At 41.0% G+C, this 23,679-nt stretch overlaps 1 protein-coding gene across 17 annotated transcripts in view; it reads left to right on the forward strand.

Moving 5' to 3' along the window:
- LOC132818134 (alpha-(1,6)-fucosyltransferase) overlaps positions 1 to 23,679 on the forward strand; it is a 752,369-nt gene that overhangs the window by 658,388 nt on the left and 70,302 nt on the right. For all 17 annotated transcript variants that reach the window (XM_060828858.1, XM_060828856.1, XM_060828873.1 and 14 more), the window contains one exon: positions 23,089 to 23,326. In XM_060828858.1, coding sequence (XP_060684841.1) covers positions 23,089 to 23,326 — 238 coding nt within the window. The remainder of the gene's footprint in view (positions 1 to 23,088; positions 23,327 to 23,679) is intronic.

A 23,679-nucleotide genomic window follows, 5' to 3' on the forward strand; every position in this document is an offset into this window, starting at 1 on the left:
TATATGAATAGGAAGGATTTGGAGGGATATGGGTCGGGTGCTGACAGGTGGGTCTAGATTGGGTTGGGATATCTGGTCGGCATGGACAAGTTGGACTGAAGGTTCTGTTTCCATGCTGTACGTCTCTATGGCTCTCTCTTACTCTATTTATGTTTTTGTACTACAGTCTGTGGGAATCCCTCTGCACTTAATATTAGTCAGTTTGGCGGTCATGAGATGTTCAGGTCCTTCTTTGCAAGGAAGGCTACAGAGTTTGCATCAGTGGATAACCTACCTGTCTCCAGAGGCACCAAGATGGACATTATTCCACCTGAGTTATTAGATTGTGATTCAAGAGCTACCAGCAGAGAGCCGAAACTGTGACCATTTAAAACAAAAAATACCGCGGAGGTTAGAAATCTGCAAAAAACAGAGAATGTGCTGGAAATACTTAGGAGTATGAGGTGGCGAAAGGAACTTATGTTTTAAGTTGTAAATGATTTCTCCAGAACAGGCCATCAAAGCAGGATAGAATGCCGTGCATTCAGCTAAATTTTGAAGATGGGAAACCCTACTGAAATATTGTGGGGAGTTTTAGTCCCGAAGAATAAATGTTTGGATGTGGGTAGAAAGTGAAAATGGTTCAACTCTCCAACTCTGACCTCCACCATCATCCGAAACCGAATGTTTTCTTTCTTAACAGAAATGAGTGGCTAACCTGCTTTCAGCCAGTTGGCCAATCAGTAAAAGATTTAAATCAGACCACACAACTCCATTATTGTGTTCACAGATGATGGTACAATTGAACAAGTTTGATCCCAGAATGAAACCTAGCTTGATAGATCATATGTCTTTTTTTGTGTTTTTTAATGTTGTGGTTAGTCACTAAGAAATAGGCCCATGGCGCTGCAAGTTTTGTTTAACCACAGCAGTCTGAAAGTGAAACCAAGCTATTGAGATGTCTCAACTCACAGTAAAACAATTACAAGTTCAACCTGTTCCCTAACACAATCTGCTACAGAGTCTCAAGTCCAGAGACCTCACTCCCCTATCTCAACTCTTTGGAGTTTTACTCAACTGACTCACTCCAGGTTCATTCCCAGGAATTCTGGGGATAGTTCAATGAGTCCTTCACAAATTGACTGAGTGAACTTTTCAAAACGCGAGAGCCTGAAGCTTCTCTGCTCTAATAACCTGTAGGCTTATAACCAAACTCTCCTGCTGTAGCATTTTCACAAACTGCACCCCTTGGTTGAGATGACGTTTCCTGAACTACTTCAAGGAGAGAAACTGAAGCAGCTTCTCAAGTCAAATCTGATGCTTTCTGAACTGAAATACTTAGCTCGATACTGATTGTGACTTTTTAAAAAAAAAAGTTGCATATTCTAGACTTTTCTGAACTGTAAATTAAGCCAATGATCTTGTAACTTTACCCTGTCATAACTACCACATGATATAAATATGCCTCATTTAACACCAGATGGGTTTTGCCCTTCCCTGTTCTTTGACATATACTGGATCACTGTTCTGTAAAAACACTCTGACCTATTTTGTTCTAAAAAACCATTCACAAGCATAATCAATGCCCACATGCCTCTATTTTGAAATCCAAACTCCCAAAACTATTAATATGATGTAACACTTATCACACCATCTTGATGGAACTTTTTTTAAGATATGCAGTTAGGCCAATCAGGCAGGGAAAGGTGAATTCACACAAAATGCTTTCAGAGTGCTCCTTGTGGCCAGGCAGTGCAACAGTTTCTTATGGGCCAAGCTAACTAACCTCGTTGCAGCTAAACGATATCTCGCAGTTCAGCAAAATGTCTGGAAACCCCACAAACCTGGATTTCCTTCCACAGATCCTTCTGTCTATTCCGTTCCAGCTCTGTTAAAATTGAGGTCGATGTTTAATTAGCAGGTAGTAAACCTCCATGTGTACCTTGAAGGGTGATTTAATATGTATTTACAAATGTTGCTGTTGAAACTGGGGTGCATAATTAATTTCCCCAGATTTCTCAAACTCAGAAGATGAAAAGGTATGCTGAAATTTTCAGAATTATACAGGGAAATGTGCATATTTCACGTTCCTGCCCCACATGTGTTTTGAATAGCTGTTCTGGATATGAGATGATTATTTGGCAACATGCCCCAATAAGGTTGTGTCATTTCTGTGGAGCGAACAATATTTTTAATCCTTCATTTTATAGCGTCTGTTCTCCATCAGCTGGCCTTAACTAAGTGAAAGCAGGGATTAGGGAGAGGAAGGATATCTGTCATAAAAGCCATGAGACTTAAGTGTCACTCCTGACTGGTCAATGCAGAAGCACAAAATTGAACTGACCCTCTTGACTGTTAGTTTGAATCAAAGTACAGTAAGTGAAATGAAGGAATCACTGAGTGTATCGATCTGACTCTTCTGTCTCATTGTGTTGAAAATAAGCCTTGCCTAACTGTTCAAAAGCTAGTGCAATCTTATTAATACACTTGATTACATTTTCATCCGAAGTCATAAATTGACTTTTGCTCAAGCATGGCAACTTCCCAGTTGCTAAAATAAAGTCCTGCTGCGCTGAACAGCTTCTGATAGTAAATTAAAAATTGCAATGGATTCTAGTAACTACTGCGTTCTCCGTGACTGAAGCACATGGTCTTTTTACTGTTGGCCACATTTTATCGCACAACTTCAAATGGTTTAGAACCATTGATGTGGATTCGATGATCGTTCTCGCACGTCGTGCCCAACAACAGCAGATCATATATAAGTGAACCTCAGGAGATGAAATGGAGGTAATCTTCATTTGAAATTCTCTCAAATTTGCAATAATACACAATGAAGTTCCAGTTCAGCATGCACAACATATCAAGTTTGGTAAGACTTCCATTACATTGTGTTGGTTGAGAGGATATGCATTGCATCAGTGTAATATTCTCAGCACCAGGATTAGTCACAAGTGCCAGGATATATTTGATGGGAGGAAAAGGAATATTTTACCCTGCTGTCCACACAAAGGCTGCGTTTTTGAATATGACATGTAGTTTTGGATATCCTCTTTTCACTATGTTAGTTATGCACTAATAGTCCGCAGACTCAGTAGTTCAAAAGATCATGATATTCTTTTTCCTCTGTATTTGTTAAGATATGAGATGTTGTTTCAGTTCCTAAGTAAACTAATGGAAATGTTCTCTACGTGCTTCTCAATTAAGAAAGGTATCAGTCCCCAAGTTGCAAGGGGTTATGACAGCACCCAAATAAAACAACTTAGTAAGCAGATTAACTCAAAATAAAAACCTTCCAACTGATTTCTTATTACCCTTGCTTTCATAAGACAGGAGAAGGATTGACCCACATATTTAATAAGATCATGGCAGATCTGATTGTATCTTCATTTTCCTGTCTGATCATCTCTCTTCCACACAGCCCCCCCCCTCCCCAAAAGACAAACAACCCCCCCCCACCAATAACAGTTGTTTTATTTATTTGTAGGATGAGGGCCTCACTGGTTAGGCCAGCATTTATTGCCCAGAAGGCAGCAGTAAGAGTCGGCCACGTTGCTGGAGTCACATGCAGGCAGTTTCCTTCCCTGAATGACTTTCGTGAAAAAGATGGGTTTTTCCAACAATCAACAATGGATTCATGGTCATCATTGGACTCTTAGTTCCAGATTTTTATTGAATTCAGATTGCAGTATCTGCCATGTTGGGATTTGAACCTATGTCCTCAAAACATGACTTGGTCTCTGGATTAGCAGTCCAGTGATAATACCACTAGGCCATTGTCTTCCCCATTGACTCCCCTGAAGATCGAAAGTCTGTTCTCATCAGCTTTGAAACTATTCAATGGCAGAGTCACCACTGCTTTCTGAAATAGAGAATACCAAAAATTAATTGATTTTATTCTTGTCACGTGTACCGAGACACAGTGAAAAGTGTTGCTTTGTGTGCTGCACAGGCAAACTGTCCAGTACAAATTGTATCATGGTAGCAGAACAGAGTGCCGAATACAGTGTTACAGTCTCAGAGAAGGTGCAGAGGAAGAGGTCAACCCTAATATATGAGAGGTCAGTTTAAAAGCCTGTAGCATTGGAAACGAAGCTGTTCTTGAATCTATTCATACACTTATTCAAATTTTCATATCTTCTTCCTGACAGAATAGGGTGGAAAAGATTATAACTGGAATAGGAGGGGTCTTTGGTTATGTTGGTTGAGAGAGCGGAAGGTATAAATGGGGTCATTGGACCTGCTGTGCTTTTCCAGCAACACATTTTCAGCTCTGATCTCCAGCATCTGCAGTCCTCACTTTCTCCTCATTGGATGGAAGGCTGGATTGTGTGATGGATTAATAATTTTAATAAACAAATTAATAATGCTGTCAGAAAAGAAATTTTCCCTCATCTCCATCTTTAGTGGGAGGCCCCTTATTCTGAAAGTATGCCATGAGATCTAGATTGTTTCACTGAATTTCAACACAATCGTCCAAATTATTGAAGATTTAATCCAAGTTGGACTATATTTCCTGGAAGTCTTGAATCTTTAATGTACAGAAATAGCCTGGGAAGTTTAAACATCCAACAGGCTTATTTCCTGTACCCAGGACCCTCTGCAAAACTCCAAGATGCTGAGCCCAGTCTATGAGACTGGGGTCAGATGTGTGACTCATGGACGCCTAATGACTCTGGAAATGTTATGCTGCTTAATGCATTCTCATACCATCCATTCAGCAGCCCACATAAGGATGAGCAGTAGGATTCCAGCACGAGCCCAGCCAGAGATGTTTTTGTTAGGGTTGGATGAGGGTGAGCAAACCTTTCCCTTCCAACTTGAGCTGCTCCTTATTTATGATCATTGGGCAGATGCCAGCTTTGTTTAACCTGTGCCAACTAGTGTCTATTGTTTCTCAGGGGGAACAAAGCAACATGACCGTCCCCAGTGGTCACCCATAAAATTCAGCCCTGGGACCTTTACAAATTTTATGGAGAACAGAAGCTAGCGTTGCAGAAAGGAAACTTATCTGATTCTCCATCTTTCTTGTTGCTTGACGTTCTTCCCCAGCAAATTTTAAGAAGATTTGTATCTCAGGTTGAGGTTCTGGATGTTAGTTTGCTCACTGAATGAGAAGGTTCATTTTCAGTCGTTTCATCACCATACTAGGTAACATCATCAGTGAGCCTCTGGTGAAGAGCTAGTGTTATGTCCTGCTTTCGATTTGATTAGACTAGACTAGACTAGACTTACAGTGTGGAAACAGGCCCTTCGGCCCAACAAGTCCACACCGACCCGCCGAAGCGCAACCCACCCATACCCCTACATTTACCCCTTACCTAACACTACGGGCAATTTAGCTTGGCCAATTCACCTGACCCGCACATCTTTGGACTGTGGGAGGAAACCGGAGCACCCGGAGGAAACCCACGCAGACACGGGGAGAACGTGCAAACTCCACACAGTCAGTCGCCTGAGTCGGGAATTGAACCCAGGTCTACAGGCGCTGTGAGGCAGCAGTGCTAACCACTGTGCCACCGTGCCGCCCTAGCTATTGAAACTTGTTACTTCAGCTGTGGGTATGTCTGATCATCCCACCATTTTCATGAAACTAAAAGCTGCAAGTATGCAAGGTCTCCATTTGAAACAGTGCTACATTTGGACATAAATGGGAAGGGAAGTGACCAGAACATGTATTTTTCTACACAGTGATTATATGCAAATCAGTGTCCCCCCTCCACAGTTTTAATCCTTGACAATTTATTTCATGTACTTTATAGTATTATGGAACCTACGTGTATAGGTTTCTTTGGGTTGTTGATGTCATTTCCTGTTCTTTTTCTCAGAGGGTGGTAGATGGGATCAAAATTGACGTGTTTGTTGATAGAGTTCTGGTTGGAGAAAAACAAACCTTCCAGCTCAGTTAGCAAACTTACATCCAGTTCTTCCCTGGATTTCTTCATGAGCCATCTTTAGCATAGCTGGAATCAGACGTCCCAGCTGAAAAATCGCAAAAGCGTATGGGCACAGAAAACCTCTTGGACAAGGTCAGCACTGACTCAGATAGCTGGACTGGTGAAAACAGGTGAGACTGATCTACATACTCGAAGGTTTCATGAACCTATGCCACAGACAACGCCCAACATTGGGATATTGAAACTTGTTACTTCAGCTGTGGGTATGTCTGATCATCCCACCATTTTCATGAAACTAAAAGCTGCAAGTATGCAAGGTCTCCATTTGAAACAGTGCTACATTTGGACATAAATGGGAAGGGAAGTGACCAGAACATGTATTTTTCTACACAGTGATTATATGCAAATCAGTGTCCCCCCTCCACAGTTTTAATCCTTGACAATTTATTTCATGTACTTTATAGTATTATGGAACCTACTTGTAAGAATTATTTCTGATATATAAAAAAAAGTGACCGATTGAAAGGTGTGTTGTTGTATCAACCTTATTACACAACACAGAGTGAAGTGAAACGGAATACTTAACATGCTACATTGTTTTAGTGGACGTTGAAGTGTTCAGATGAATGTTTTAAAGAGTTACAGGGTCATCCTGAGACTTTATACCTCAAATTTCTGTGAAATCAACAATTAGAATAGGAATTATTGTTTTGAGCAAATATTTTAACCCTCCATTTAAATTGTAAGTTAATAACTGTTCTGTTGAGTCACGATCTGTTGTGTTTTTCTACTGAAGTGCTCCAAGGGAGACAGGCAGGAAACTGGAAGAACACAGCAACCCAAGCAGTACCAGGAGGTGGAGAAGTTGACATTTTGGGTTTAATTCTTCTTCAGGACTCGGGGTGGATGTGGGGGAGCTGCAGAAAAGGGGGTGGCAGGGACAGGGTGGTGAAGTGCGAATAGGTGAAGACCAGGTAGAGGGTACGACCTGGTTGGTCAATGGGAGGAATGAATCCAGTCGATGGCAGAAGTGGTGGAAGGGAGGAGGAGGGGCCAGGAAGGGAGTCGGGGGATGGGAAGAGAGGTTATTTGAAATTAGAGAACTCAATGTTGAGTCCTCTGGGCTGTAAGCTACCCAGGCAGAAGTTGAGGTGTTGGTCCTCCAGTTTGCAGTTTGGTTCGTTGTGGTAATGGAGGAGGCCAAGGATGGTCATGTCGGAAAGAGAGTGGGCGGGGAATTAAAATGGGCGGAGACTGGGAGGTCCGGTCGGCTCCTACGGGCCCGCTGAGATGCTCTGTGAACCGTTGCTAAGTTTACGTTTGGTCTCCCCGTGCACCTGATGTAGTAAACTAGATTGGAAGAGAGGCAGATGAACCTCTGTCTCACATGGAAGAAGTGTTTGGGGCCTTGGGTGGAGGTGAGGTGGTTGTTGTACAATTCCCAATGTGAAGTGCCCCAAGGGAGCAGTGAGAGCTCAAGTGATCTTTGACCTGAATGCAGTTCCATAAGTAAAAATCCTAGTTTCTTCAAAATAGATGTGCAAACTGTCTTCATTCTAATAAATATTTGAAAGGGACTTTGAAGAGTTTTGAAGAGTTCTCTTGCAATTTTCTTGAGTAATAAGAAATACTCATCCACTTGACCTGGAATCAGTACCAATAGGAGGGAAGTTAAGACCAGAAGTCATGTGGCTGACAGATACAAAGGAGAATGAGAGTGGTGCTGGAAAAGCACAGCAGGTCAGGTAGCATCCAAGGAGCAGAAAAATCGACGGTTCGGGCAAAAGCCCTTTATTGGGAGTAAAGGCAGGAAGCCTGCAAGGTGGTGAGATAAATGAGAGGGGGGTGGGGAGAAAGTAGCATAGAGTACAGTAGGTGAATGGGTGAGGGGATGGAGATGATAGGTCAGACAGGAGGGTGGGGGAAGGTAGCAAAGAGTACAATGGGTGAATGGGGGTGGGGATGAAGGTGATAGGTCAGAGAGGAGGGTGGAGTGGGTTGGTGGAAAGGAATATAGCCAGGTAGGATAGGTCATAAGGGCAGTGCTGAGCTGGAAGGTTAGAACTGGACTAAGTTGGGGTGAGGGGAAATGAGGAAACTGGTGAAGTCCACATTGATACCCTGGGGTTGAAGTGTTCCGAGGTGAAAGATGAGGTATCGGCTGGAGGAGGCCCAGGACCTGCATGTCCTCGGCAGAGTGGGAAGGGGGGTTGAAATGTTGGGCCACAGGGCGGTGGGGTTGATTGGTGCGGGTGTCCTGGAGATGTTCCCTAAAGCACTCTGCGAGGAGGCATCTAGTCTCCCCAACAAGGAGAGCTACAATCAGAGGAGCTGGAGAGTGAAGGTACAGATGTAAGCACCAATTGAAAGCTGACAGAAAGAGGAATTCTTGTGAGAGGAAAAAATTCATCCGTAGAAGACTTATTCTGTTTGGCAGAAAAGGAGACAGGAGCTCCTTGCAGTACTCTGTAACCCGGCTAAAAAGGTTGAAACCTGGAAAGTTGAGTGATTGAGCTCAGTGATACTAAAGAGCTGGTGATTTCTGAGTGAATGGCCAAAGGGTGAACTGGTGTGTTACTGGTTGGTTCGTTGAAAAGTAAATTTGGAATGCTACACCATCATGACTATCATGACCCAAGGAGGAGAGAATATGTAGAAATATGCCTCTCATTGTAATTATAGCCATGAAACGCGAAAGTGGAAGCTCTTGATGGATGGGGATCCTGACCCCTCATATATGAATGAAGAACTGTGTTGCTGTGTAGTGCCTCATTGTGCAGGGCGCGTTGAGAATGCTTGAAGCAACATGTGATGAGAGCACTGATGACTCCAAGTGTGATTTGCCTTTTTATATGAACTGTTGTTCAGTCAATACTTCGTGAATAATTTGCATTGGTTCAGATTCATGTGAAAGTAGAAGTTAGAAGACATCATTGTTGGCGATCTCTTCATTTGGGGGATATTCAGTAACATTGGTTATTTTGCTTTATTCTCTGATTGGGATTGTAACAGATCAAAATTTGCTTTTGGGCGATAGATGCCATTGAACATAAGAACAGAAGTAAACCATTCAGCTCATCAGTCTGCTCTGCCATTAGGATGAGATTATGGCCAATTCGAGAATCCTCAACTCAACTCTCCTGCCTTTTCTTCTTGACCTTGATTCCCTTCCAGATTAAAAGTTGGTCAATCTCAGCCTTAAATATACTTAATGATCAAACCTCGACAATCCTCTGCAAAAAAATAACTGCGCAGATTACTAATCTTGAAGAGAAGAAAGATACTTCCTGATCTGTACCTTAACTTGATGACCCTTGACTTTAAGTTCACCCTTTGATTCTAGATTCTCCCGCAAGGGGAAACATCCATCCTGTCAAGTCTCTTCAGGAACTTACATGTTTCAATAAAGTCTCTTCCTATTCCTCTCAACTACAATGAATACAAACCCAACCTGCTCACCCTCACTTCACAAGAGAATCCCTCCATAATGGGAGTCAACCTCGAGAACATTCTCTGGACCTCCTCCAATGTCAATAAGTCATTCCTTGGATAAGGGAACCAAAGCTGCTCACGATACTTTAGATGTAGTTTAACTAATGCTTTGTGTAGTTTTCGCAAGATATTCCTATTTTTATCACCCATTCGCTTGAAATTCCATTTACTTTTCCTATTATCCACAGAATTTGGATGCAAACTTTTGGGGATTCATGCACATAGACACCAAATCCCCTCTGCATTGTAGTTTTTGGAGTCTTTCTCCATTTCAGGTGTAGTATATTAGCTTAGATGTAGAGGATTGGTTAACCAAGACAGAGTTTTTTCTATTTGTTAAGGAGCATAATTTTGTATATTTCCATATTATATTCAATTTATCAGACTTTTGCCCATTCACTTAATTGGTCTTTTTCTCCTTTAGACTCTGTGTCATTCTCCCTAACTGCCTTCCCATTTGCAAACTCAGTGATGGTACCACTTCCATCATCCAAGTCATTAATATATAGTTTGTGAATAATTGTGACTCTAGCACTAATTACTATGACATTCGGCAAGTTACAGATTTCTATCCTGAGGATAGAAACCCTTTATCCAGCACTCTGTCTTGGTTAGCCCATCCTCTATATCTAAGCTAATATACTACAAAAAATTCTTTGGGCTCTTATGTTATGAAATGGTCTTATGTGCAGTACCATCACTTGGAATTTCTGTCTGGCGATGTCCATAATTGTAAGGAATTCCAATAAATATTTAGAATAATATGGAAGGATTACAGAAAACTGAAAGGGCCAAGTGTTTATGGGTCTTTCAGACTCTCAGGAATGTGATGCACAAAACTGAATTGACCTTTGATTGAAGAAAGGAAGATTAAGAGATAGTTGTGATCAAAGTCTTGAGTGGACAGAAAATTGTTGAGAGAGGTCATTACGGTTTTTATTTATTCAAATTAAGGGGAATAAACTGCAGGTAATGTTAGCAAATGTTGGACCTGCTCAAATCAACATCTGCGAGGAGAACAGATCAGTTTATGCTTTCAGGTTTGAGTGCTTCATCAGAACTGAAATAAGTTACAGATGAACAGTATTTAAAAAAATAGGAACTGCAGCAGTCTGTTCTCTTGGCTCCCATCCCAACATCATTATCAAGATTGCTGACAAAAGGAGCACTGCTGTTGTATGACACAAGAATCATTACTTGCTGAAGCTAAATGGCCATACTCTGAATGATCCTTCTAACTCAATTGGACCATGACTGAATACTGAAATATTGTCTCTGATCATCACTTGCCTCATCTCCCCTGAAGGACATACACTGACATCAACTTTAAACCCGCTTTCTCCCTCTTGTCTGTCCTTGCTGCTGCTCTCTCTCTTTTTTCTTCCTCCTACTCAATACTGTGTTAATCCTGTCTCCTGTCATTCTTTGGATCTGGAGAATTTCATAAATGGTAGTTAAAATACCTGTTCATCTTGATACACTTTGTCTGCCTCTTCTCTAACTGAACTAGCCTGTCTCAGAGCTAAACTTTCTGTGAATTACTTAAATAACTACCTAACTATGTTTCATCCACCCTGTGATCTCTATCCTGCTTGCATCTCTTCCCAGTTTTTTGCCACTGAAGTATTCTCTTCTGCTCACTTAAAGGAACCACTGAAAGCCATTTCAAAAACACCAGAGTTACATTTTTAAATTATTGCTGAGAAGCCTAATGGTGAATTCGTTTTCATGCTAGCATCTCAGAATTAGGACCTGCCCTGTTCCATTTTTTGTTTGCGAAAGAACTGCAGCTGGAATTCATCCCCTTCCAATAGGGGTTTGACCACCTCCTTCATTTCTTTTTTGGCTGCGAAGCTTGGCAAGGATCTGGGGGCCCATCATGTGTATCTTTCTCTCAACCTTAGAGTCTAGATCCAGAGGAAAGGCAGGGTTGCTCCATTACCATCCTTTGAAAGGACTGCACACGAGTCCAGTAGCTTTCTATTACAAGCCTGAGTACAAACTTGGAAATGGAAATAAAACTTCAAAGAATGTGTGCAGTCTTAAATGATCAAATCCTCCACAGACCCCACATTTCCATTCTGCTACAATGCCAGAAATGTTCTCTGTGGATTTTGGGTTGAACAGTGCAGCTGTTATCCCTGAGCTCGGTTACTTGGGAGTTTATGGGGAAACCTGGAAATTTGGCACGTAGTTTTGTTCTAACCACTCAGCTAATTAAGTAAGTTGGGTAACATCCAAAGCAAGTCAATGGTCTGTGGAAGCAGCGGCCTCATTAAATCAAATGACATTACTTCAATTGCATATTGATTCTTATGATAGCATTTCATATTTTGAAATGGCCTGCAACAAATGACTATCTCTAACCTGTACCATCTAAACTGAAGGTTTTACATTGAGATTGGGAAGACCTGACTGAATTGATATTTGTTTATGCATCTCAGTGAAACATATATCGTGTCCTTAACTGTGTTCAAACATGTCCAAGATAGAAATGAAATTTCTTCTTTATCCCATTTTCTTTCAGGATCTTTTTGCTACCATTTCCCCCAAAATTAATTTGTCTATCATATGCTATAACTTTGATATTGTATATTTGCACAGGGGTTGCTGGTTAGTTGGACAGTTCAGTTCACTAGCCATGTAGTATGTGGTTCAGAATAACACCAATGGCATGGGTATGCTCTCCACTGCAGTTGGGATAGACCTGAGGCCTGTTTCCTTCCCAATCCCACAGGACGTGGAGAGTAAGCTATCCATCCCTGAACGAAGAGGCAGCTCAGGGTGAAGCTAACAGCGGGTCAAGGGCCTGCAGATTACACACGAATGGAAATAACCACAATTTATCCTTGTTTTGCTGAAATCACAGACCTGTATCTGTTACTGATACAAGTGTCTTAAAAGAGAACATGCTAACAAAGTGCATTGAAGTTTCAGTGCACCATGAACGAGTTTATACCTGGAATTATCCTGTTCAGGAAAGAAATTGGATGTCTTTAAAATTCCGTGTCACCAATCAACAGAGTACAAAGCATGTTGATAGAAGCTCAAAATTGTTTGCCCGTTCTCTCAAAGTGTGCATCAAAGTGCAACTGTTTTGTTCAATACAGGGCTGTTACCTTGACTCTGAGCAAGGTCTGACAAAAAACCAATGTGAATCAAGGCTTTCCTGATAATATTCACATCACATAAATGATAGACAATGACTTTTTTTTAACGTGAGAGAGAGAGGCCACCTCCCCTTAACGTTCTGTGTCATTGCTACCACTGAGTCCCAATTTCCTGGGGATTGCAATAAACCAGAAGCTCGTCTTGATCAGTCAGAGTTTCTGCATTCTCTGGTGACTGGGTCACCTACAGTCCCCAAACCCCCTCTTCTAACTGCATAGCACATGTCAGAAATGTGCTGGAGTACTCCTCACTTCCCTGGAGGGCAGCAGTGAATGATCTTCTGTGACCCATGAAGACTTCTTCAACAAGACATCTAAAGCCCACAACCTCGATTGCCTACTGAGACGGGTGGCAGATGTGTGGGAGCACCATCAACTCCACGTTGCCATCTAAACTGTGCTGATTTTGAAATATGTTGCTAATCCACCATTGTTGGTTGGTCCTGGAAGCTGCTGTTGACAATATTTTCTGAGTAACTTCCTCCCATGGCGTGCAGTGGGTCAAGGAGGCAACCCCCAGCACCTCCACAGCAGCCTGAAATTTGGTAGCAAACAAGAGAACTGCCACCAACACCTACTGGCCAAGGATAAATGTAAAAAGAATCACATCAAACCACTATGGAGGCCTGTGACTGGTGGAATGCCTTAGGGGTTGGTGCTAGGCCCATTGCTGTTTGTTATCTTTATTAATGATTTGGATGAGAATGTGGAAGGCATGATTAGTAAGTTTGCTGATGACACTAAAGTAGGCGGTATCGTGGACAGTGAGGAAGGTTATCAGAAACTGCAGCAGGACCTTAGTCAGCTGGGGAAGTGGGCCATGAAACAGCAAATGGAGTTTAATATAGATAAGTGTGAGATCTTGCATTTTGCAAAGTCAAATCAAGGTAGGAATTTCATGGTAAATGGTAGGGCCTGAAGGAGCGTCAGGACCTTGTAGTTCAGGTGCACAATTCTCTGAAAGTGGAGTCACAGGTAGACAGGGCAGTGACGAAGGCTTGGCACACTCTCCTTCATCAGTCTGGGCACTGAGTATAGAAGTTGGGAAGTTAAGTTGCAGTTATACAAGGCCATACTTGGAGTATTGTGTTCAGTTTTAGTCACCTTGTTACAGGAAGGGTGTTATTAAACTGGAAAGAGTGCAGAAGAAATTTACAAGGATGTTGCTAGGACTTAAGGGTCTGACTTAAAGGGAGAGTTAGACAAACTAGGACTTGTTTCTCGAGAATGTAGGAGTCTGAGGGGGACATCTTATAGAAGTGTATAAGATCATGAGAGGCATGGATAGGATGAATGCACTCAGTCATTTTCCCAGGATTGGGGAATCAAGGACTGGAGGACATCAGTTTAAGATTAGAGGGGAAAGAATAAAAGGGATGCTGAGAGGCAACTTTTTTTTTAATGCAAAGGGTGGTGCTCATATGGAATGAGCTGCCAGTGGAAGTGGTTGAGGCAGGTGCATTAGCAACATTTAAAAGGCATTTGGACAAGTACATGCATAGGAAAGGTTTAGAAGGGTATGGGCCAAGTGCAGGGAAATGGGGTTAGTGTTGATAGACATTTTGATCGGCATGGACCAGTTTGGGTCAAAGGGCCTGTCTCTTTCCTGTAGGACTCCATGACTCTATGACATTGAGAAGTTAAGGTTATGGCAGTGCTGATTCCTGGGATGCTTGTTAGCTGAGATCATAATATTCCTTGGTGTTTCTGCTGCCAGAAGTTAGGAATTTAAACAGTTTACCCTCATGTGCATTCTTTAAACTTGCGACAAGAGTTGCGGGAGCTGAGATTGAAGTGACTGTATTTCTTTCCCTGTCTGCCAAGATAACCAAGGCATCAGTCAGGGGAAAAACCTGAAATGAATTTTGAGTTCTGCAAATTTCCTGGGAAATTCAATCGCCAGAGGGGGGATAATGTTATGAAATGACAATCTCGAAATGTGGCTTCCTGTTGCACATTGCTCATCTAAGCAGTAGTAGCTGCAACAAACAATAGTACAAACTTGGGACCTGTCACAACTCTTGAGGTCTGTAGGGATCGGGTTATTTTTGGTCTAAAGGCATCTAATGGAATAGCTTTTTCTCAGTGACTGAGCACATAAGAGCTGAGCTGGAGAGACATGCTGCACTGTGCACTGAAATCGAGTTTAATCTTGTCTCTCTTCCAAATTAAGGTCAGAAGTTGGATTCAAGATTTTGATGAATAAATGTCATGACAGTGTATCTTATTAGGGACCAATATTTATTAGAGAATGTTTGAATACAGGTTTCTTTTTTAAAAAACTTGAACTTATGAATTAGATGCCCAGAGTAGGCCATTCAGCCCTTTGAATCTGCTCTACTGTTCAAGGAGATCATGGCTGATGTTTTGACAGCATGATTGATTCTTTTGATGCACATTCTGAATTGTAAAATGCACAGTGCCGAAATGTGTTATCACAACTCAATGATGGATGTAAAATTTCATAATCATCTGGTGGGGTTTTCTCAGTCAGTTTGAAGCACTCCCTTGAAATGCTCTAATTGTGTACGTCTGGATACCCAAGTATTGATGGTTTTTTTGTATGTCATAGAGTCATAGTGATATACAGCTTGCAAACAGACTCTTCGGTCCAACTCATCCATGACAACCAGATATCCTTCTACCCATATCCCTTTAAACCCTTCCTATTCATATACCCATCTAGATGCCTTTTAAATGTTGTTATTATACCATCTTCCACCACTTCCTCTGGCAGCTCATTCCTTACACGCACCAACCTCTGCGTGAAAAAGTTGTCCCTTAGGTCCTTTTTATATCTTTCCCCTTCACCCTAAACCTATGCCCTCCAGTTCTGGACTCCCCCACCGCAATGAAGATATCTTGTCTATCTACCCTATCCATGCCCCTCATTATTTTATAAACCTCTATAAGGTCGCCTCTCAGCCTCCTTACAATGCACAAGTGCCCTGAGATTTTAACTGAATAAGGAGCACTAGCAATTGCAGGATAGACCAAAGTCAAAGTCTGCTTTCTGAATGCAAGATGGTTGAAGGAAGAGGAATCATCATGTCTAATCTCCTGATGGTTGTAGGTAAATGGCATTGGCACAGAATACAGATTGATTGTAGTGATCTGTCTGTGCCTATATTCATTAAATCACTCAGAGTTAGTTGAGGCAGCACATTAGATGGAGTAGATAAGTGGTATCTCTAAAAACTATACAGAATTTTGGGAGAAAGAAAGATGTACATTTTGTCTGAAAGCAACAGTTTGATGACACTGTGACTCAGCTGGAGGGTATTAAAATGAGAAGCTGAGATTTTCATGCTTTTAATGTTTGCCCAGTTATTTGAAAGCCAGATATAAATTTTTTCTGGTCAAAACCCCCATCAGGTTGTCCAAAGGATGCTAATGGGACCCTATGTGTAAAAGGAACAATGGCAGTGTTTGGGAAGCTCTGAACGGGAACTTGTGCTATCAATTCTCAATTCTGTTTGTGGCACCTTTTCCCCGCAATTTGTTCTCTTGCAAACAAGCAACAACTTAAATATTAAAATAAGAACTGAGATTAATCTGCTGTCTTAAGATTTCAGGATGTCCCAAGGCACTTCACAAGCAATTCATTCACTTAATTGATTATTTCGTGCCCTTTCAATACCAGGTTAACAAAGCTGTGGGTTGAGTGCTGGAACATGGGAATAGAACAGTTAGAAACTTGCTTTGACTAGCATAGATGCAATAGGCTGAAGGGTTTTTTTTTCTGTGCTCTACTTATATTTGATATGTATCCACTGTTGTAACATTGAAAGATGTAACATTAAGTTGGTCATGATCAGGAACCTGCAAATGGCAATGAAATTAATGAAGCATTTAAATTTATTTGGTCGTATTGATGGATCAATATTGCTCAGGTGCCAGGAGAACTACTTTACCATTCTCTCAAATATTGCTGTAGGAGTTTCTATGCGCATTTGTGTATGAGCAAGATCTTGGCTTCACCTATCATCCAGAATCCAGTTTCACCACCTGTACGCCACTCCTTCAGTCCTACTTTTCAACTGATGTTTGTATTGGACTGTATTGTGAAGATTAGGGTGATGCTAATGGCACTCACTGTTCATTGTGCACAAGCTGGGAGCACAATATCCAGTGAGCATCCATGTGAAATTCTGGAAGTTGCTGTCTAACATTCTTAGGACAGCAGCATATATATTCAGCCAGTGATATTTATAATTAAGTCTTAACAAATGTGAGTTGCTCAATATACATCCTTCATTATATCCTCCTAGCAGACTCAGGGAATGGCTAGTTCAGTTAGCTGGATGGCTGATTTGCAGTGCGGCGAAAGTGAGAACTGCAGATTCTGGAAACCCGGGTCAAGGTTCGAGTGGTGCTGGAAAAGCACAGCAGGTCAGCAGCATCGAGTGCAGGAAAATCGACGTTTTGGGCAGGAGCCCTTTATCAGGAATGAGGCTACTGATTTGCAGTTAACAGTGATGCCAAGAGTTAAATCCTGTACTGGCTGAGTTTACCATGACGCTCCTCCTCAACCTCTTCTGAAGTGTGATGACCCTCAGGTTAAATCAATCTCTAGTAAAATTCTAGTAAAACTGTGGCAACTTTGCTTTTACTTATCGAATGAACTCCCTGTGTTGATATCTGTGTATGTGGCAGCATCAAAGTCACAAAATGCATGATGCAATTTTCAATAGACTACACCTTCCAATTTTAACTGCTCTTTCATTAGTGGTGTAAAGATACCACTAGTTCCCAAAATGTATGGAACAATCTGAAGACCCTGGGTCTGCACCATTTGGCTGTATTTTTAGGTCTCCATGGGAACAGGACCAGAGGTAGGCAGTAGCTAAAAGAAATCTCACTAGTTTGTGATTGTTTGCCAGGTTCCTGGCTCTACCCTGACCCAGACTATTTTCATGGGCGTTAGACTTTGGGGGCATGGGTTTGGTCAATCCAGATAGTTATCAGAGACTGTCTGGGATTCTCCAGTCAACATTCAGAGCCCACTTGTTGACCTTAATTAGATGATGAGCAGGTTTTCTGGCTATTAATTTTTCATGCCGGGCAAACCACACTGTGTGACCATTTTAGACACATTGTGGGCTTCTAATCGACATTTCAATGAAAGCAATGGAATTCTGTCACCTACAGGGAAATGTGCTGTCCATGAGTATCAGTTAAACACATAGTAAAAAGAGTTAGAGCTCATCCATTCCAGTCCAAGTAGCTCTCTAGCCTTGATAAGTCTCTTAATTGCTATCGAACCATCTCTCAGACAATGTAAATTCAACTTTTGCAAGTGTGGTGGCTCATTCCATCTGCTTTTAAATAATTAAGACCTAAAAATAAAACACTTTTTACTTTGCCTTTCTGGTGATTTTATCCAATGCCAAAGTCTAAAGAATATCTCTGAATAACTGCAAATTGAACAAACAATTTGCACTGCGTTTTCATTACTTAAAACAAAATCCATCCTGATTTATTTATAAAATACACAGGCCATGCAACAACTCTAGCCAAGGCATTGCCATAGAGAATATACCAGGAAATTATTGTCTGGCATGATTCTGTTGCATTTAGAAAGGTTTAGTGATCGGACATGTTCCTGCAGAGGACAGGTCTTTGCCTATGAATATATGTCGCTTCTTCCATGTCTCAGCCTTTTACAGTAAACTTGAAAACCATTTCACACCCCATGAAATCACAAGGCTATACATTTGTATTTTTGGAGAGATGTTTTTTCAACTTTGAGTTGGTTAGAACCATTGTAAGTTGTATTGAGACAAAGCAAACTGATTTAAAATACAAAGTCAGCTCAAGGTGAAAGTCAGACAGCAAAAGAATCCTCTTCGGTAGACGGGTGAAAAGAGGGTTTCCCACGATCCTGTTGTCAAAACCGATAATAGGTTCAGCAAGACATTAAAGATGCTTAATGTGGAACATTGAGAAGTTGACTATCCAAGACAGTCCTATAAAAAAAAATTACTTGGAAATACACACAAATTAATATTTCCAGGGGCTTTCTGACCATTTCTGGAAATTAAAGGGAAGTCTCAGTCTCTCTCTCGCTTTCTCTCTCGCTCTCTCTCTCTCTCGCTCGCTCTCTCTCTCTCTCTCGCTCTCTCTCTCTCACACACACACAAAGAAATTGCCCCAAGTCCAATGGCAACAGCAGAGAAGAAGCATCAGAGACTGATGAAGCCAACAAATCTACCTTGGTCTCAGGTTTAAACCTTCTGCCACAAAAACAATTTAAGGGCTCCAAGCTGTTTATTCTTTTATTGTCCTTCATGTGGTCACTAGCCCCTTTAAAGGCTGTACCTGCATGTGAGCATGAGGACCTTGGTGACTAAACACAGGTTGTACCTTTCTCAAAGTTCACAAGTATTAGACTTGTTCTTTCTTTAATGCAACAAAACCCTGTGCTTGGCTTCTTACGTTTCCATTGATAATTAATACAGCTTAAACATCATGTGTATTTCTTTTTTACAATATTAAATTTCTGTGACATGCTTAAGTATCAAATTGTTTTGCACAAATACTTTGTATACTTTAAATGAGGAATGCCTCCAAGTAATTGAATTTGCAAAGGAATTACAAATGAGCATTTTAATTCTTCCAGTGCTCATGTTTGTAGATAGAGTCATGGAGATGTACAACACAGAAACAGACCCCTGGATCCAACTCATCCATACCAACCAGATTAGTGTAGATTAGCCTACACTAATCTAGTGCCATTTGCTAGCACTTGGCCCATATCCCTCTAAACCCTTCCTATTCATATACCTAGCTCAGTGCTTCTTAAATGCTATAACTGTACTAACCCCCATCACTACTTCTGGCAGCTCATTTCCATACACACACCACCCTTTGCGTGAAAAAGTTGCCCCTTGTGTCCCTTTTAAATCTTTCCCCTCTCACCCTAAACCTATGCCCCCTAGTTCTGCACTTACTAATACTAAAGCCCTGATCACCTGTGGGTGACAGGGGGCTTCACCTGAAACCTGAAAACTGCATTATAGTGTGAAACTATTCCCCAACTCGCTCCAAAATACTAACTTTCCAAATTCGTGTTTAAACTGACTCCAGTTTCAGACCACATTGATCAAGACATTTGTAAGCCAACTGGCACAGGAGTGGCCTTTATGTTCTGCTGAGGGATATGGGCATCTCAGACATTTATTGCCCATCCCTAATTGCCTCTTAAGAAGCTGGTGCTGAGCTGCTATTTTGAACTACTGCAGACAGTTCAGTGCAAGCATACCTACTAACTGTGTCTATTCTAATCGGTTTCGATCAAGCACTTAGCTGAAGCTTTTTCTAAAGGACTCTACAGCATTAAAGACGTGTAGTGGCTTTTGTCAAGGACCGAATTTATCAAACCCATTATTTGGAGAAAGTACGTTCTTATCTCGAACCACACTGGAGTTCAGTGTTGACCTTTTTGTGATGTATTTGAGAATCCTTAGTGCTGATGCTGTGTGAAAACTGTATTTCCCAGCATTAGCATTCCTAGTACAAACAAACCCAGTTCGGAAGTAGAGCTGCTGCCCTATTGCTTCTCATAGCAGATAGAAAAGTGGATGGAGGCAATGGTGAGGTGAATGGTATTATCTGATGTAATGCCACTGATATCCTGAAACTGAATAACTCAAGTGCTGTCTCATCAGATTAGTAAATTGTGACCGCGAAGGACTGAATGAAAGTGTCACAGGAACAGGAGCAGCCCATTCTTTATTGAACTTGTGCCATCGTTTAACACACTGACAGCTGATTGAACTCATCAATGTCATTTACCCACACTCTGGAAAATTGATGTTTCAGTTAGAATAATGTTGTACTGGGTGAAAGGATCTCAGAAAATGACCATGTTATATCCTCTGATGTCAATTATAGATCCCTCTTTACTTTTAAGTGACTGGTTTTTAAGGAAATAGAAGTCCCAAAGTTGCTTTATTTTTATTTTCTAGAATGTGGAATTCATTAGGATACAAGTAATGAAAATTGCAATGTCACCAATCGGGAAGGTGCTATACACAAAATGTACACGCATGCAATACATTTAAAAGAATTGGGGATCTCAGACTGGCACAACATGAATGGCTTTGTCCCGTGTCATAAATTTCGATAATTCCAATGTCAACAATGCTTGCAATTCAGATTTCAAAGCAAATGATAGTTTTTGAGATAACAGAGTTGTTCATGTCAAAATAAACTGATGAATAAAGTTCATATTCTCCATTTTTGAAATAAAAGTTGAAAAATACACTCACTTAAAGACTCAATTCTGCTTTTTTTTAAAGAAAAATATTATCTCAGCCTCGGAGTCCCAAGAGTTTGCACAGGGAAACTGCTCTGCGAGGACTGACAGCATTGTGTGTTGGGTCATGAAACTGACACTCATGAGAGTGATGTTAACATTCACTGATGGTGTAAAATGGACAAGGTTGGTCTGACTGCCCTTTAGACAGACTGCCTGATTTGTTACTTCATTGACGTTAATTGAATATGACATTCAGTCCCCAAGACACCAGTCCCATTCCAGGATATGTTTTAATGAACAGGAGTTGACTTATTCATTCGCTGTAGGTTTGAGGCCCTGAGGTTCACTTTTACACAGCATAAATGTCCCTCTGTAAAATAAACAACTGTCTGACTCTCAGTGAGCCACACCATGGATGGATGTAATAAATGAATGTGGTAATTGAAAACAATGACCCAAAATGTGACTAGAACAGTGAATAGAGTGCATCCTTCTGCAGAAGGGTCACTGGACTTGAAACATTAACTCTGATTTCTCTTCACAGATGCTGCCAGACTTGTTGAGTTTTTCCAGCAATTTCTGGGTTTCTTGTAATGGATTGCATCTCGTTGCCCCAGACTAATTATTTCCTCTCCTGTAAATCTGTTCAAATTGAGTGACATTGGATCTTGACTCCACTGTATTTTTTAAAAATGTAATAAATGAGAACGTAAACTTCCTTTTCAGTTTATTTTTGCACAGACAACTTCATCCTCTCAAAAAGCTAGAATTTACTTTCAAATTTGAATTGCAAGCATTATTACTATTGGAATCAAAGCTATTTATGACACAAAAAGCCTTTCCAGTTGTGTCTAACTTGGAATTCCAATTTATTAGATTTAAAAGTTAATTTGGATCTATAATTTGTGTGAGATGTTGAATTATTAATATTTAACACAATGGATCATAAAAGATTAATAATAAAAATTATTACGTGTTGACATTTTTTCACACTTTCCCAGTTTTCATATTGCCACAATAGGAAATAGTGCCGTAGCTTTCAGAATGCCACAGCGCTGCTACCTCTGTTAAAATTACTTGATGGTTTGCCTTCTAATTAATAACAAAAGCAGAATGCTTTCAAGTACCAAAATCAGAAAATGTAGACCAGTATACGTATGCCTAGGCAGCATTGCACAATGTCAAGCTTCTTTGTGGTTTTATTTCTGCAGCCAGGTCCATGTCTGACTGACTGGGTCAGTGTTTATGTTTAGTCCAATAATAATGCTGTTCTTTTTACCTCAAAGTTCCTTTGCCTCATCAAATTCTTGCATTGTTTTATCGTTTACCCTGTTACTCTGAAAATTTTCCAATCAAAGAAAGGTGTATATTGATTCCATGTAAGGTGTAAGCTCAATGTACAGAGCTGGCCACTCACCTACATCATCTTCATGGATTCTGTACTTTGTCTACCCGGGTCCTCACCGGTATGACTATATAAACTGAACTGTTATCGTCACTTTTCCCGTTGGTAGTATGGCCCTTTTTTTTCATTTCTGTGATCTTTTACCACTGGAATGTTTTCAAAACGGGCGTTGTGTAATTTGTTACAAAAAAAAATTCTTTCATTTAAAATAAGTAGAACTTGTTCTGAAGGCTGTAGTACTTTGAGTCGGATGCTCATCCTTGTGAGCAACTTGCTCCACTCCAGCTTGCCTGTCCATAATTGTAAACCATGTAACCTTCTCCAGTTCAACAATCCCTACATGAAGTCTGCTTTCCTCCAATTCATGTTCCTTGTGCATCCTCAGTTTTGTTCATCTCACTATTGGTAGCCATTCCTTTGTCTGCCTGGACCCCAAGTTGTGGAATTCCCTTCTGTGATCCTTTCTCCCTCCTTCCATTTGTTTAAGACTCTGCTCAGGATTGAGGCTGATGGGTTTTTTGATTTTGGGAATCAGGGGATATCACAATTGGGCAAGAAAGTGAAATTGAATAAGAGTGTTACCCATGATCTTATTGAAAGATCATACAAAGATCAACGTGCAGCCATCCTCTGCTCCTATCTCTTTTGAACTTACCTCTTTGACCGGAAGGCCACCCTAAAACCACCTGATCTGTGGTGCCAATTTTCACTTAATGACACTCCTGTGAAGGCCTTTAAAGTGTTTTTTCAAATGTTAAATCACTGTTTAAATCAGTGTTGTTGAGTGTTCATTGGGGCCCTTTTCCTTGTGCTGGGAAAGTGCCCTGCAACGTTTGTTTTACTCTAGAGTTCTAACTGTTCCTTGTCCCTTCCTGGTTCCAGAACCCCAAAGACTGCAGCAAAGCCAAGAAACTGGTTTGTAACATTAACAAGGGCTGTGGCTACGGCTGCCAACTACATCATGTCGTCTACTGCTTTATGATTGCATATGGCACCCGACGCACACTCATCCTGGAATCTCAGAACTGGCGCTATTCCACTGGGGGATGGGAGACTGTCTTCAAGCCAGTTAGTGAAACCTGCACGGACAGATCTGGCACCACCACTGGCCATTGGTCAGGTAAGAAATGCCAGCCAGCCCGTGACCTTACCACCTGTTTGAATGATGTTTTGTATTTGGATGCACCAGAAGTCAGTGATTGAGATCTTCAGCCTATTTCCGGGGAAAATATCATTTTAAAGAGGGAAACGTGATAAATGCTTAATATGCAAATGTCTTTTTTCTAGCCAGGAACTTTTCAGGATCAATATTTTTTATAAAGCTGCGAGCCATCTCGTTTTTCAATAACCATTACCTAAGCATTGGATTGGATGTCATACAATTGCTTGATTCTGGACTCCCTGTGCTTTTGAGATGTTTGCAGTCCTCCCATTGCACATTGAAGATGATCTGGATAAGTTAAACTGAAATTA

Source organism: Hemiscyllium ocellatum, chromosome 8, assembly GCF_020745735.1.
Source record: "Hemiscyllium ocellatum isolate sHemOce1 chromosome 8, sHemOce1.pat.X.cur, whole genome shotgun sequence".
NCBI lineage: Eukaryota > Metazoa > Chordata > Chondrichthyes > Orectolobiformes > Hemiscylliidae > Hemiscyllium > Hemiscyllium ocellatum.